This window comes from Labeo rohita, unplaced genomic scaffold (assembly GCF_022985175.1).
Source record: "Labeo rohita strain BAU-BD-2019 unplaced genomic scaffold, IGBB_LRoh.1.0 scaffold_1032, whole genome shotgun sequence".
Taxonomy (NCBI): Eukaryota; Metazoa; Chordata; class Actinopteri; order Cypriniformes; family Cyprinidae; genus Labeo; species Labeo rohita.
Genome location: NW_026127156.1, coordinates 11,999 through 28,895, shown reverse-complemented (window position 1 = coordinate 28,895; position 16,897 = coordinate 11,999). Strand labels below are relative to the sequence as shown.

General features: G+C 34.8%; 1 protein-coding gene across 1 annotated transcript; it reads right to left on the bottom strand.

Annotated features, from left to right (window-relative positions):
• Positions 1 to 6: 6 nt before the first annotated feature.
• On the bottom strand, positions 7 to 15,718 carry LOC127157306 (uncharacterized). Its single transcript, XM_051100536.1, has 7 exons — positions 15,604 to 15,718; positions 13,063 to 13,365; positions 12,226 to 12,492; positions 11,959 to 12,069; positions 4,307 to 4,356; positions 3,400 to 3,456; positions 7 to 3,223 (listed from the first exon to the last, which is right to left on the bottom strand). Exons 1-7 carry the CDS (start codon positions 15,656 to 15,658, stop codon positions 3,044 to 3,046), a joined length of 1,023 nt encoding a protein of 340 aa, XP_050956493.1. The 5' UTR covers positions 15,659 to 15,718; the 3' UTR covers positions 7 to 3,043.
• Positions 15,719 to 16,897: the final 1,179 nt, after the last annotated feature.

Sequence of the window (16,897 nt, the reverse complement as noted above, 5' to 3'; positions counted from 1 at the left end):
ACCGAAAATAGGGGTTCTCAACCTTTTTTACGCCGGGGCCCACCTCCTCCTCCTTTTGCAAGGCCCCCCATGCCTGACATTTCCTCTAAAGGTGTTTATTTTTAAACCTTTTTATTAAAACATTTGTTTTGCCTTTTTATTCTACTACTGCATGTTATATATAAAAAAAATCAAAATACAAACAAACCTTAAATTAAAGCTATACTTTTTAAGAAAACCCTCTTTTAACTTTTTAACATATATACAGATTTAAAGCTCCTGAATTCTTTAATTCAGACATTCTTTACAACTTCAGAGTACCTTTTCTTAAGTAAGTGAACCTGCCAAACAGGATAACAGGGAGATGCCAAAAGACCACTCACTAAACCTGTCCATTTGAACTTGACTGACATATCTATTATTTGTATCTATTATGAAATAAAAACGTACAAATTAAAAATACAGCAGATACATTCTAACTCTGTTGAAGCTGCTCATATACATAAACACCACTGAGCCTCACAAGATCCTTCTCTATGGGTGAGCATCCATATAAAACACTCACAGGACATTCATTTTGACAATTACGCAAATGTTTTGAAATTTCATGCAAAAATACTAGGGACCAGAGCCCCGAAAGCGCGAACAGCTTGTAAGTCAATAGCGGACATATGCATATACGACTCTGTTAAACAAGAGCGTCATAAATTGCGCACGTTCGTTACTATCAATCTGATCGTCTTTACCTTTACATTAGCGTGACGGTTTGTTTCATGCAGCCAAGAGATGAATTAGAGACCTACACTCCTACAACAGAGTGCGGTGCAAAACTTAATGGACGAGTGCGGGTGCGGGCAGGATGCGGGAGAATAAAATGATTCGCAAGAATCGCAAATAGAAATATCTAAACATAAAACATAAAATAAAAAACATATAAACTGTTATTTATCTATTGTACTAAAGCAACAAAAACAACTAATATAACATAAAAATGATTAACCGGCGCAAGAATAGGCCGTTTCGATTTAAAACACGTATTTGCAGCTTGAGCAATGTAGCCATCTTTTGATTTCTGGAACGCATTGACCAATCAGAGGTGTTTAAGTTAGAATCCACTCACCGCGTATGCTTTTGCACAGTGCTAAATGTTATGTATTCGCGAATCCTCTCATTGCAACACACGAAGTGTAGACATTGTGGAAGATTCACTGTGCATATATTCATTCATTGTGTTATAAAAGCTTTATGAGATCGCGATGAACTGAGATGTCAGCTTTAAGGGGTGTTGTTTGCTCGCAGTCTGCCATGCATGCACGCAGCATCCGATGCTTGCTTTTCTGTTAAGAATAGCAGTGGTTTCTAAATGTTGATGCTTAGCCTACATAACAAATATTTTATCGGGAGCGTTTATGCCGAGATCTTGTGGAAATTACGAGATGTTACAGAACTATTTTATGTACATTTCATCGATGTAGTGAAAAATGTCTACAAAGGTTACTTTTATGCAGGCTTTTGCGGGCAGGAGCGGGACAAAACATGAATACCACGGATGGGAGCAGTACGAAATCTTGCAGGACAGAATCTTGCAGAAGCGGGACTAAAACATGAGTCTCGTGCAGGTCTCTAAAATGAAATTTGCGGTTATGTTTTGAGCCGCCATTCGGTCTGTATTTAACAGTGCAATGAGGTTTGTTGCGCCGAGTCCGAAGCAATCAATCACAGAACACGAGAGGCTGTGCTTTGATCATTTTAATTTAAAACATTAATAATGAAATTAAACAATTTTAGGATAATATTTAAATTAATTTTAAGCTATCTCATGAAATGTTAAATTATACTAAGTGACAACTTGTATATTTGAGTTGAATAAACTTAAAATGTTAAGGCAGCTGGGTTACTTACCCATCTGTTAAGTTTAGCAAACACAAATATCTAAGTTGTTACTTAGTACCACTTAACATTTCAAGTTGACTAAACTTATTTTAGTTGACTGAACTTAAAATTTTAAGGCAGCAGGGTAACAAATTATTTTAAGCTGACTCAACAAATTGTGTTTTTTATTTTTTACAGTGTAGTGGGCTGCGGCCCACCGGTTGAGAATCCCTGCTGCAAAATAAGGTGGTTTGCATAAAACAATTAATTTAAAAACTTAATTCAAGACTCAATTCAAAATAAAAAATGTATGAAATATAAAAATCTGTTAAAAACAACCATATTTTGTTTGTCGAGAACGACTCGATTTAGTTAAGTGGGGAAAAATACTGCAGAATAGTTAATTAACAGTTAAAACTGGGTATATATGTGAAATTAAAGACAAACCTCACCCCTTCATAATAGCCGCTTCGTTTTGTTTTTGGCATGTTTTCTTTGTGTGTGCTTTTGTACTGTACATGGAAGAGGATGTGCAGCCTAAGACTACTGTTGTTTGTTTTGCCTCATATTACACCTTTGTATGCAAATGTGTTCATTATTTGTTATCATATTTAAATGATACTTTTGTGTTTATTCTTGGTCAGTCCTTAGAATCACACCAAAGCTATTTGGGGAGACTAAGCCGAGAATCATCAAAAGTACAATTCAAATAAGATATAACGTAATAAATAAGATACAGTGACGCGATCTAGTGGTTGTCAGACAAAATGCACGAAAAGACTTGTGATTTGGCGTACTGTTTTTGCATTTATGCTTTGTTAGCCTGTCTGGCTCCATTTAAACTGAAATGTTAAATATAACATGAGAAGTGAGGTAAATATTATATTCAGCTATTTTAAACTATACTAAATTCCCATGTGGGGATAGTTGTCTGTTTACTCCAGTTAATATTAAAATCAACAAATCAAATTTAGTCATTTATACATAAAGTAAAACAGTTTAGATCTGGATGTTTAAATCCAATATTAAGCTAATACTAGAAAAAAAAACACACCTTAATTGGATATCCTTTACTGAATTTCTGAATAACATATAGGCATGTTCACATTATGTCTACCACATAAAAATATGGCTGAGATAGTAAGACTAGGATATCATTTCGTAATCAGGCCTTGTGACAACTTCCCACAGTTTATTTTAAAGTGTCATCTGATGAATTGGCAGGTCGGTCCTTGGTTGAAAGTTTACACACCGATGCATAAATTGTACGGTCTGTGTCAGGGGTAATTGTTGGTTTTTGGTGTTGTCCTACTGTGCAGTAGGTTGTTTCAGGCCGTTTATCTCCAGTTTCCTTTTGTGTCTTGGCTTGAACCTAATGAAAAGCATGTAAAAGTAGTATTTTTAAACTGTATTTCCTGAACAATTACGTTTAGCTAAACAAGTACTAAATTAAACAATTTAATAATAAATATTCACTTATCTGCAGTATAGCCTATACAACAAGCATTTTGTAAAAGTATATCCTGTTAATATATAGATTATTCTTACCTGCTCTGGAATATCATATGTATTGCAGTCACTGTTGAGTTTCTGCATTTCCTGAGTCTGAAATTTTTAAACAACAAAACTTAATTTACAGTGTAATAATGTTCCATTAGAAAGAGTGTTTGCATACAAAAGTAATGCAGAGGCTTTTGCATAAACAAAAAACATGCTGATATAACTTGGAGATCATGATCAAGCATACTACGTTAAACTGCATTCCATCTGCTGTGTTCAAAAATGACAGTTTATAGTTGTACTGCAGTAGTCAACGTTTGAGGTGGCTCAAAACCTTTCATCAAAGTTGTCCTAAAACCAAAACCGTACCCGTTCTTGTCTTAGGACAGCTTCGATGAATTTATTTATTTATTTTTTTTTATCCAAATGTTGACTACTATATTTCACTGTATTGTGTTTTAACAACTATACAGTATTGTTTTTATCTACCTTATCTATCTTCCATCTTTGCTGGTGGCAAAAAGTACATTTTTATCAATTTCAAATGACAATTTTTTTTTATACATTTTTTAGTTGCATTTTAGATTCATTCAGGATGGGGCATATCAGTGTTATTAGTGTTATATTAGTAAATAATAATCTTTCCTATTTATAACTAAAATGTGTCACTGCTTTCTGCTGTGCAAAGACAAATATTGCCTTTATTTAAGTACTGTGGTTATGCCTCTTGTTTAGCGAATATATGGTGCTGTTTGCTATAAAAATTTGACATCAAATACAAGCAGCTGATATATGTTCCCGAAAAGAATATGTCCCCCCCTCCCCCTCCCCCCTCCCCCCCTCCCCCAAATTTTGATGTCTAACATGATTAAAAACGGCAAGACAGCATGGTAGCACATCTCTGATGTCAGCGAGATTATTAACGGTTCATGACGAACAGTAATTTGTAGCTTACCTCAACTTGTGCATAGACTGTACTATCTTGTACTACCTCCATCTGGCCACCTATGAGGTTTAGAATGTACAGTGACATATTAACATCAAGACTTATCAAAAAAACAACAAAAAAAAAAACATTAATTTATTCATCTAAAAAAGCTAAATGTTATTTTAGCAAATTAAATTTAGTGCACAGTTGAGGAAGAACAGAAGATATTTTTATATTGGCTGTGAATTCCAAACTGCTCTAAACTAAGTTGTTGTGTTTTTTTTTTTTTTTTTTTTTTTGGTGAGTGTTATGTTGCAAAACTGATGCATCTGGTTGTTCCCTCGTGCTCAGTGTAAACAATGTGTAGTGTAAACATTTCAGTTATAAATGAAGATAATGATTACATTAGTCTTGAGTCGTAATCCATGGACCGTTCTCACATTTCCGGGTTTCTCATATCTTAAGTCCTCATAGTTGGGTAAAATCTGACAGCAATGAATAGGAGAGTACCACAAATATATTTTTTGCATTCACATTTGCTCAAATAACAAAAGAAAAACTCCACGTTAGTGTTTTCACAACTTTCTATCAAAGAAAAAAAATTGAGAGAGACTGATATCGGCAGTCAGAAGAGAGAACAATGTCAAATTTACAGACCCTCCCATAGATGCGGCATTAGAAACACCCTTGCATTAGTGCAACTAGTTTTTTGTAACTTGATGATATAATACAAAGGTGATATAATACAAAGTGTAGTGTTATAAATGTACATACATTTAAAAAAAAATCAAAATATGAAAAACTTTGAAGGATTTAAGATGATGATGACTGTTAAAACACATCATCAGTCTTGTGAAAACGGTCCATTGTATTGCTTTTGTTCTTGAATATTCTTTGACTGATGTTTGCCATTCTCTTTATTTATTTATTTATTTTTTACCCTTTTTTTGACACCAGCAAAGAACAAACATGTTTCTGTCCTCATCATGTGCAAAACATTTTGATGTTTAAACCTGAACAGACTGTGTTGTGTTGAGGTGAATATTGGATCTAAAAATCTCTAAAAAGCTCTGAAATGGAAAAACTAATGCAATGTAAAATTAACAGTGGTTCTTAGGGATATTTTCTGGCTAATTATTAATTTAGTATATTTAAATGATGCAATCCAAGGATATTCAACAGAGAAATAACTAGTGTCAGCTAGGGATGTCACAATACTCAATATAATATCGAACCGTTCGGTACGACATCCACGGTTCAATACGCGCTTGTGAATTTCGGTTTTTCGGTCGAGTGTTTGAAATAACTTCCTTTTGTGATCTGATGTGGCTTTTTATCATAGAATGAGGCAGACAATAAATTCTAAACTATGTCGATTATGGCTTACAAATATCATTATGAAAGTCATTATGAAAATACCCAAGATGGCTTGAAGAACACAGATAAACCATATATTACTGCAGACGAGTGTTTATTGTCCTTACATTTTATCATTCAAAACGTTTAACATTATATCTTGTTTTTATTCAGTTACAGCAATGGACCTTTATCCCACCAGAATTGAACACCGGAAGCCCTTGTCGAAGCAGTGTATCGATTCTTCCGGTTAAGTATATTTTTCAATATGCTGTAATCACTAGTTGAATAAAAGCCTGTTAAAATGAGCATCTGCAGGTTGATTTCAAAATCCGGACATTTTCAGAGACAGGCAAAGAAATATTGTGATGATTACTGTGCACAGAATTTTCCAAACGCAACGGAACTTGTAGTTTTAATCCAACGTACTGATCTGAGAGACCCATGGCTCATAAACATGCGTGATTTCACCACACTGCATCAGTGCGTGCAGTGTGTGTGAGACCTGAGGAATAAAATCGGAATCAACATTTTTATTTATTTATTTGTATTAAATTTTAGTCTTTATTCTGTCATTTTTCATTCACAGTCATTTCGCTGCATGTAATTCACGTTTTTTGCCAAAATTCTTAAAAAATACTCAAATCACGCTGTCAACACGTTATACTGTCTAGATCAGGGGTGTTCAACCCTGGTCCTGAAGATCAACTTTCCTGCAGAGTTCAGCTTTAACCCTGACCAAACACACCTGAACCAGCTAATTAGGATCTCAAGGAGCACTTGATAATTACAGACAGGTGTGTTTGATTAGGGTTGGAACTAAACTCTGCAGGAAAGTCAATCTCCAGGAACAGGGTTGGACACCCCTGGTCTAGATTAATTAGCTAAAATGTTCAACTTTGTTATTTCTTTAAGACAACGCCTGCGCATTCATTCATCTATTTTAATACCGCTCTTACGGAAATTAACCATGGTATGTGTAGTAAAACTATGGCAATACAATTGGAAATCAGTTCGTGGAAAAAAATAAAAATATAACATGGTTACTACATTTACTATAGTAAATCCATGGTTAATTTAGTAAGGGTGATTATTTAAAATGTATTTTAATGTAAACAGGTATAAAATATGATGAGAAAGACATTGCTAAGAAGACGAAATTGACTGCAGCAGGTTAAATTTATTTATTATTCAGAATGCACATGTGGAAGAGAAATATTAATAGGAACACTTCAGCAGGTGATATGAGATGTAGGCGTAAACATCCTCAGTTTCGAAATGCATACTCCACACGAAAGTGCTCCCGCGTAATATTTTAGAAGGACCTGAATTCATCCCACGCATCTCATCCGTGTTGTGTCAGGAAATCGTGAAAACTGAGGCAGTATGACATTGTTTAGAATAAAAGCGAAAGAGAGGATTCTCCCATTAGTTTTTTTTAATTGCGTTGCGATGGTACCGGAAGTGGGGATACACTGCTTCGCTTACCGGATATAGGAAGTGAGATAAAGGTCCATAGCGATGCCTTTATCCATATTAAACTAGGGCTGCGTCCGAAAGCTCTAAAATGCTGCCTTCGGAGGCAGCATTCCAAGGCAGGAAGGCATCAAGGCACGTCCGAATTCTAATTCCGCTACACTTACTGTCTCCGGAGGTACCTTCTTCTGATGGAATTTTGAAGGCAGCATAGATGTATCCTTCGCAAAGAAGAGGTGAATTAAAAAGAATTTCAGCCCTTGACATTAATGGTATTCTTATTTCTGATGAGGCCAAAATTTCACAATTTGTAGCTGACTTTTATCAGCAACTTTATACTTCTTCTTTTCTTTCTGATTCATCTAAGCAATTTTTCTCTAAGGAGGAACAGTTCATTCCAAATATAAATGAAGACAATTATACTGCTTGCGAGGGTGAGATAACTGTGGAAGAGATGGATAGTTTAATCGCAAAAACCCCATTAAATAAGAGTCCGGGCCCTGATGGTCTACCATTTGAATTTTATCAATCATTCTGGAATGATATAAAATATTTTATTTTAAATGTTTTTAAAGAGTGTTTAGACCATGGTGAATTATCTGAATCAATGAAGCAAGGCCTAATAACTTTAATACCTAAATCAAATAAAGATAAAAAGTTTTTAGATAATTGGCGCCCTATAACTTTGCTTAATTCTGATTATAAATTATTAGCTGCTTTATATGCAAGGAGGCTTAAACCCTGCTTAGAAGAAGTTATCTCACTCACACAATCTGGCTTTATGAAGGGTCGACACATATCAAATAACATTCGTCTTGTTTTAGATCTTTTAGATTACTCTGAGTTGGTTAATGATGATGCACTTATTCTGTTTTTAGATTTCTATAAGGCGTTTGACACAGTAGAGCATGCCTTTATGTATGAAGCCTTAAGACATTTTGGTTTTAGTCCCAAATTTATGAAAACTGTACAGACCCTGTATAAAGACATAACTAGTAATGTGTGTTTGTCTTCTGGAACTTCTCCACGTTTTGTCATTGGGAGAGGTATTAGGCAAGGATGCCCTATTTCTCCCTTTTTGTTTTTGTTAGTTGCAGAGCTTGTTAGTCTTTATACACTAAATTGTTTGAATATTGAGGGCATTCAAATTGTAGATCTCACTATTTTGATTGGTCAACTTGTAGATGATACTTGTACTTTCCTAAAAGACAAAGGACAGGTCCCTATTATATTAGAAGCTTTAAAACTCTTTTCGCTTGCCTCTGGCCTTTCTGTTAACCAGACTAAATCTGAGATTATGACAATTCATCATTCTGATATATCAGATGTATGTGGAATTAAAGTAAAACAAACAGTTAAATATCTTGGTATTATAATAAATAAATGTTCATGTGAGAGAATTGAATCAAATTTTTCTAAATGTTTACTTAATGCAAAAACAGTTTTTAATTGCTGGTCTCAGAGGAATTTAACTATCCATGGACGTGTTCTACTCTCCAAGGCTGAGGGAGGCTGGTATATCCTGCTCTGTCTTTATACGTCAACCCTAAAATGTGCTCAGATATTGACAGGGCCTTATTTAAGTTTATTTGGAAAAACAGAACTGAATATGTGAAAAGAAAAACTATTATTAGACCTTTTTTAGAGGGTGGGCTTAATGTCCTTGACTTTAGTACTCTTAATATGATTTTTAAAATCAATTTGATTAAACGTTGCTTGGCCCAGACTAAATCTATATGGTTTTATATCCCCAATTTATTTTTTGAAAAGTGTTGTGGGTTATCTTTTGTACTATCGTGTGACTTCAAATACAGTAAACTTCCCATAAAATTATGAAACTTTCATAAGCAATCATTAGAAGCATGGAAATTAGCCTTTAAACATAATTTCTCTCCTCATTCATGCATACTATGGAATAACCAATTTGTGTTGTCTAAAAATAAGAGTACATTTTAAAAAGATTGGTTTGATAAAGGGATTATATTTCTTTCTGACTTATTGAACACTAATGGTGAGATTTATACTTTTTTATTTCTTTCTTTCTCTGGGATTGAATCTTCTTGTAGTGATTATAATTTGGTTGTGAAAAGCATTTCCCCTAAATTGATTTACCTTGTGAAAATATATCTCAGTTATAATTCAGCTGTCCGACAAATTCCAAGTCTTGTTATTAGAGGTATTAATATCATGGATTTTAAATGTAATAACTCACACATTAGAAAATGTCTTACTTGAGATGTCAGCTGTTACCCAAAAGCACTCAAGAAGTGGAAACAATTCTTCCTCATACCTTCTACTGAGAAAATATGGTCGGCATCTAATAAATTTTTTACTCCCAAATAAGGTAAAGGAAATACATTTTAAGATATTGCACAGGTACTATACTTGTAACACTTTTATTTTATTTTATTAATTTTAGAAAAGATGTCTCACCTAAATGTTCATTTTGTAATTTAGAAAATGAAACACTTACACACTTATTTCATAACTGTAAATACTCTGAAGATTTTTGGAAGCAGGTATCTAGGTTGGTTTTTGATATATTTTATAAAAAAATTAAAATATATGAATCTATGATCTTTTTTTTGAATTGCAATACTGGATCAGATGTAGCAGATAACACTTTAAAGGTGTTCATACTTCTTGGGACGTTTCATATACATAAAACAAAAATAATGTCTATTACTCCCTCTTTTAATTTTTTTTTTGTAAAGACCTTAATATATTTTATGACTCATTGATTTCAGTTACTAGAAACAAGAAATGTATAAAAAACGTCTCTAATATAAAAAAATGTTATTTGTAAAATTTCATGTTTTACGCTCCATGATGCATACTTGTTATATGTATCCCCCACTTTTGTTTATTTCTGTTTGATGTTAAGTATACCTTTGTATTTTTGTTTTTGGAAAAAAAAGAAAAAAAAAAGCAGCTCTCTAATTCAATCCATACTAGTAAAAATTGCATTAAAGAGCTCTCTAAATGCCATTCTTACTAGTAAGAATTGAGTTGTACAGCTCTCTAAATGAATTCATACTATAAGATTGCAGAGCTCTCTAATTCAATTAGCGAGCGCTATAATTCAATTGTTACTAGTAAGAATTGAATTAGAGAGCTCTCTAATCCTAATTGTTACAAGTAAGAACTAAATTAGAGAGCTCTATAATTACGATCTTACTAGTAAAAATACATTTGCAGAGCTCTCTAACTAAATTAGAGAGCTCTATAAATGTAATTGTAATTAGTAAAAATTTATTTAGAGAGCTCTCTATTTGGCATTGTTACGAGTAAGAATGTAATTGTAGAGCTCTTTAATTAAATTCTTACTATAAAAATGCAATTACGACGAGTAACGCATGGGATATTTTAAGATAAAACGGCATGCCATAGACACCTGCTGGTGAGCGACTGGCAACAGCTGGAGCTCGTGCATCGGTGCTCTACTGCTATTCCTGCAGCTCCCGGATGTGAACTGCCGAATTTTCTGCCGAATTTGAACCACTGAATTTGTGGAAGCGAATTTGTAAAGTAAAATGAAAAGTAAAACAGACTGAATATTTGGGAAGTGAATTCTGGAAGGTGAATATGAATTTTTGAAGTTTTAGTTATGAAAATGTGTGTGAAATATTTTGAATTAAAATATTCACTACTTAAATAAAAAATTATGTTAAATTTCAGAACCTAGAAATGCAAGCCCTGAAAATACAAGGCATTAAAATGCAAGCACTGTTAATTCAATGCATTATTTTTTCAGTTAGTGCAATTCAACATGCTTTTTTGTTTTAAAGACATTTGTCATTAATTACCTTACATAAGCTTGTTCCTATACTCGTACAAGTCCTGAAGACAAGAAGAGGATGTTTTTTACAGGTGCTCTTTTGTACTCTTGGGTGAACCTGTCGTGACGTCATAGCATGGGCGTCGAAAGCAAAATAAATGTGGGTGGGCGCAGACATATTCGCTGAATTAGAGACGGTAAAAGTGGGTGGGTCCGATATCATTGGTCTTCAAAAGTATTTTGAATTGTGCGAAAAAGGGTTAATGCAAATACTGGGAGATGGAAACACATTTTGCAAATTAATTCCTCCACATGCGCCAAAAAGTCATGTGACTGCCTTATAGGTCGGGATAACTTAACTAACTAGCAGACTGATCTCATTGCACAGCAGCTGAAATGTTGTTATGGTCATTCTGCCTGAGCAAAGTTCTGCCGTCAGAGTATTTTTTTGTATAATTGCCTCAAAGAACTGTATTACAAGACTGCGTTCTCAAACAGGTGGCACCTGCCTCCGAAAGCAATGACCGCGTGTATTGTTTCGTCTGCTCTCTCTAAATCGCAAGTAATTTATTATATTTGAGAATTATTATATCCAGTGGCTTCTCTTACTTTTCTTAGTGATATTTAGTGCCAGGTTATCAGGAAGTGGCAATTTTGTGCTCTTTCACTCATTGGATGGAAACAGTGCTTATTTGTAAATGTTTTGAGTGATATTCCTGTTTTGCGCACAAAGTAAATTAACAACTTTAGACGGAAATCCGGCTAATGTCAAGTACATTGTCGTGTTTAGACTCATGCTTAGACATCGGTCAGGGGAAGCAGCGCAGAGTTCCCATTCGAAAGGGAACTAGAATGTAATGTAAAGTTAACAATTTTCTGGCTAATTACTAATTTAGGATATTTAAGTGATGCAACCTGAGGGTATTCAATAGAGAAAAATAACTAGTAAGTAGTGTCAGTCCTGCAAGGTGATTTGTATTACAGTATTCTGCAGTGTTAAAATTGAACGAAAACTACATTGTCAACCAACAGTTTTTAAACACATGTATGTGAGGCAACATGGGCATACCTTTTTTAGACTTGAGATAGAGAATAACTGGACATGCCAAAATGATCATCAGAACACCTACACCTACTAGCCACCAGGGGGCTGACTTCTCGTACTCCTCTGGGTTTTGATCTGGAAAATGAGATGTATATCATTAAAAACTTAAGGTATTCTGAGGTCACTCTACAGTTAGACTAGATTTAGTGAACTAAATGAGAGATTTTATTTGAGAGATGACTATTAAGTTGCACTTTGAATGATTGAGTTACTCTATGTTTGGCCAGATACCTTTATCAACACAGAGCTCATTAATGTATATTTTGTCTTCTTTCCAGCTGACAGGGTTGCTGAGGTTACAGATGATATATTTCTCACTGCAGTTGATTTGCACTGCAGCGTTCATTTCATCTGATATTTCTTTCTTTGGAGAGCAACTACCGCTATTATATGTGGAATTAAGTGTGAAGTAATGACTTCTGCATGTGAAGTTCACAATACAGTAGTCACTGCTGGACAGGTTTGAGTTCACAGTCAGGACAGGAGCCACCACTTCATCTGAAACACACATAAGAAAATAAGTCACAAAGATACATCAGACTAGTTGGTTAATTGCAACCTTCTGTTTGGCAAACTATGCATCATGACCACTGTGATCTATAATATAAAGATCAGAGATCCTCACACCGTTGTTGCCAAATATCAATAACTGTTAACAGAAAATACAACCTTCAGTTCTAGAAAGATTTTTATCAAGTTTAGAATTTAGAGTCATTTGAAAATGAACACATTTTGTGTGTGTGTGTGTGTGTGTGTGAGAGAGAGAGAGAGAGAGAGAGAGAGAGAAAGCAAGCACGTTTAAGTGCCTTGTAGGATAGTGGTGTTTGTTCAGCCACAGTGGTGCTGTTAACTGAACAAATGTTAGACTATAACCACTACTATTTGTTTCACCATATTATTGTTTCACATAGACTACAAGAGGATGCTTTGCACAGTTAATGAAGTAGCAAATAAACTGATGACTCAAATGTATATTAAACATTATGTAACATTTTTCACTACTCATACTGTACAGTATTTCATGGAACACAATGTTGAACATAAGTGAGTATTATGAACTCAACACACCATAAACATATAATTTGTATGCAGCAAGTAATGTCTCATCATTTGCCGTTGCTGTGTAGAGTCCATTGTCTGTATCCTCTATGTTATTCAGTGTCACAGAGAAAGTTTCAATATTGAAATCCGTTCTTTTCTTGTAAGAACTGTCATATTTGAGTTGTTTCTTTGCACGAACATATCTAACTATTGAGGTTGAGTTGTCTTTTTCCCACTCTAAGCCATTAATCTTTGCTTGTAGATGTGTCTGTAAATCCAGTCGAACAGAAGCTCCCGTCATCGCAAACACGGTGATCTCAGCACTGAATCCTGAAAAAAAGTTTTGATTAATAAAGCCTAATTTTCAGACGATTACTACTGCTGAGTATTATATTATGGTTTTAAAACAATTTTAACATCCTTCGCGATATATACATGAGTTTTCCAATGCAATCAGTTTGCTCGGTAGCTCACGTGATACGCCGTTGCACTTGGGCGCTAAAGAGCACTGGTTCGACAAAACAGCTAAAATCTGAATGAAGTAGTAAAAATACCACGGCTGCATAACAAAACGCCTTTTTTATTCAGTTTTGCATTTATTAACACTATCGGTTAGGTTTAGGGTTTGGTTTGGTGTAGGGTATATTTCCAATAAGACAGAGCATTAACCTTTAGTGACACGCCCCCCGAATATTTGAATTCTGAACAGCTGCAATACGTACCTCAAGCAGCATAATAAAAATGCATCAAAAGAAGGGGGGAGGGGGGGCGTCTACATTTTAATAGTAAAAACAATATTAATAGTATAGTTATTAGTTAAAGTTTTATTTAACTTTATAAATGAATCCATTTATAAATGTCTAAAATGTTATAAATATGTCCGGGCTTCGGGACAATTTTCAGGTCATAGTTCAGACGCGGGCCTGTTTTAGGCTTCTCCTTATTTTTATATTTTATACATACACCAATTATGGTGATGAAAACAAATTTCTGCGCTGGTGGAAACAATACGAGACTTCACTTTCGCTTTCACTTTCGAGACCGACTCGGAAAGCGTTTAGTGTCTCCGCCAGCAGCAGCAAATCAGCGCAGCTGGAAGAGATCCGCGTTCAAGCGCACGCAATAGGCTGAAACTTGCCACAAAGCTCAGGTAAACGTAATTACAATAAATGTGTCGGGGGAAATGGTAAGGAAATATTTTAATTATTTATCAACAAACCAGTGTTTTCTGAGTCAGTGTCGCAAGGATGAAGTTGCCGATCCTGACTCACCATCTCCTCTTTGGACGGCGCCTTTAGAGAAATGCATCTTTACAGATTACATATTGAAAGAGTTTTTGTTTTTGTGAAAGAGTATTTGTTTTATTTTGTTAAATAGTAATTTTAAGCTTTCTATAGATATATGTATCATGACTGTGAGGTATGTATTCGCTGGGAGGAGATGGGCTCGGGCTGAGAATTCTGATAAGCTATCTGACAAGGGCCGGGCTAGGGCCTGAGCGTCTCGGGCCAGGGCCGGGCTATAGGGAATATAGATGAGGCCCGTGCTGGGCTATAATGAACATTTATCCCAATACTTCAGTTATTATTTAATGTTTGCAACACAGAAATGTAGCCTATATCGTGTATCCTGCTCGTGAAGCTTGTTTAAACATAAAGCTTAACTTACATGGCCAGGGCTCTCTCTGGATCAGTGGTTGCGGGAAAGCAGGTTTAAATATTCCAATGTTATTACGATTTCAAATGTTTTATAGACATGGCGAAATCATAATCATATAGCAATAAGATTGCGTGTTGGAATTGAGATCGCGAACTTTTAATGTATAATCCATGTGCGTCTATAACCTATGTATTTTTGTATGTCATAATTTGTACCAGGCTTCAAAAGTTACCCGGGCGCCCCCCCCGCTTCCGCGATCCATGTCTGTACCAACTTAATAAAAACGTGCCAAAGTCACGTATTGAAAGTGTGTTTTAGCGCCACTCTCTGGACATTTCACTTTGAAAATGCCGCGAAACGAGCAGGAAGGTATGTAATTACGGTGTTGCAGAAATGGATGTAGAGGCACGTATTTCCAATGAGCCTGGGTTGCTTTTGATAACAGTCCAGACAATTTTCAATTAAAGAATTCATAGATGTTGTTTTTAAATTAAATTAAGTGAGTTTTGTTATTAGAACTGTCCATCACACATTCAGACAAAATTTTTCACATCTCCAGTATAGAATTAATAAATGCATTTTAAAACATCAACATTTTAATCCGGTTCTAATAGAGATTAAGATAAGAGCAAAAAATACAAAGGATTAGAAAAATTGTCATCACACATTTAGTGACTCCTTGTAGTGCCCTAGAGAAAGTATTAAGACAGATATTAGCCCCAGCACAATCTTTCTAACATACACTTATGCTACTACATTGTGGCGAATATTTTTGATGATAAATCCAAAATTGAATGAGTAAAAATAAAGATACAGGCCAGTTTTGAAGCTTCAGTAGTCGCTAAAAAAGGAACCATTTCAAAATAACCAAAAGAACACACACACACACACACATGTATATATGTTTACCTGTTTTGAAGGTAGGGAGAAAAACAAGTAATAAGAGCAGGTGATTTACTGGCATTCTCCAAATTAAAAAGATTAAAAACTTAAAGAAGTGGAACTCAAAATGACTGCTGATGCATTTGCCCTCCTAGTAGATACGGAAGTGCTACTGACGAGAAAAAAAAAAAAAAGTTGTTCCTGTTCAACCTCAAAGGTCTTAAATTTTTTACAGAAATAAAGACGAGCAATAAACACAAACAGATAAAATAATAAAAACTTGTCAAAACACATTTTGTCTCTCTTTCAACAAACATCTCATCTTCTTATTGTTATATGCTGGACTATAAATTCCCTGTCTGTCACTCAAAAGATATTTAATATATTTAAAAAAAAAAAAAAAAAAAAAAAAAATTACACATAGGCAGTTTGCATACAACAACTTCACACTTCAGCTTTGCACCACATCCTTCCTTTCTCATAGCTACAGCGCTGGAATAAACAGTTTGTTTCAAGTGAATTATGCAAAATACACTTTGACAATTTTTACACTCTGACCACAATTTATATACATCTTGATGCCAGCATCAGTGTGCAGTGTATATGCATGTTCACCAAACAGGTATTTGATGCTGCTGGTGTCACTGGAGTCCCAAGAACCTCTCCATGAAGTCTGGAGGTTGTGCATAAAGGTGCCTTTTAGCCACTCCTCAAAAAGCTCCTTTAGCCAAAGCTCACACGGAAAAACATTTATAGTGGGTGTAGAAAAACATTTCTATATAGTTCTATTGCTGTGGTGTGTTTGCAGCATGGGATCTGGCATGAGTATCCATTTACCAACCATCTAGAAATCCATTAATCTAGACTATCCACTATACCACAGCATTCATGAGTGAACAAAACTATTTAACTATTTACATCCAAACTATTTACTTTTTTTTTGTGGTGAGATGTCACATGAAACCGTTTTAGCTCAGCTCAGTTTGCGGCGGAAACATGAGCATTAAAAAAAAGTACAGAACTTTCCGGTGCTCACTCATGAGACTCACCCAAAAACACTTCCTACTCCTACTCAGCAGTAAGCATGAGTGTACTGCTTAAGTACAGAAACAAAAGTTGATCAGAACTCAAAATAAATGAAAGATGAGAAATGAGAACATCCTCATATCCTCATAACCTTATTTTGTAATATAATAAATAAAATTATAATAAAAATAGAAACTACTCTGGAAACTACACCCATGACATATGGTCAAACAACATCATGCCTCCACACTTAAACCACAAAAATGGTATTTACAAATAAATGATATAGCTTTGC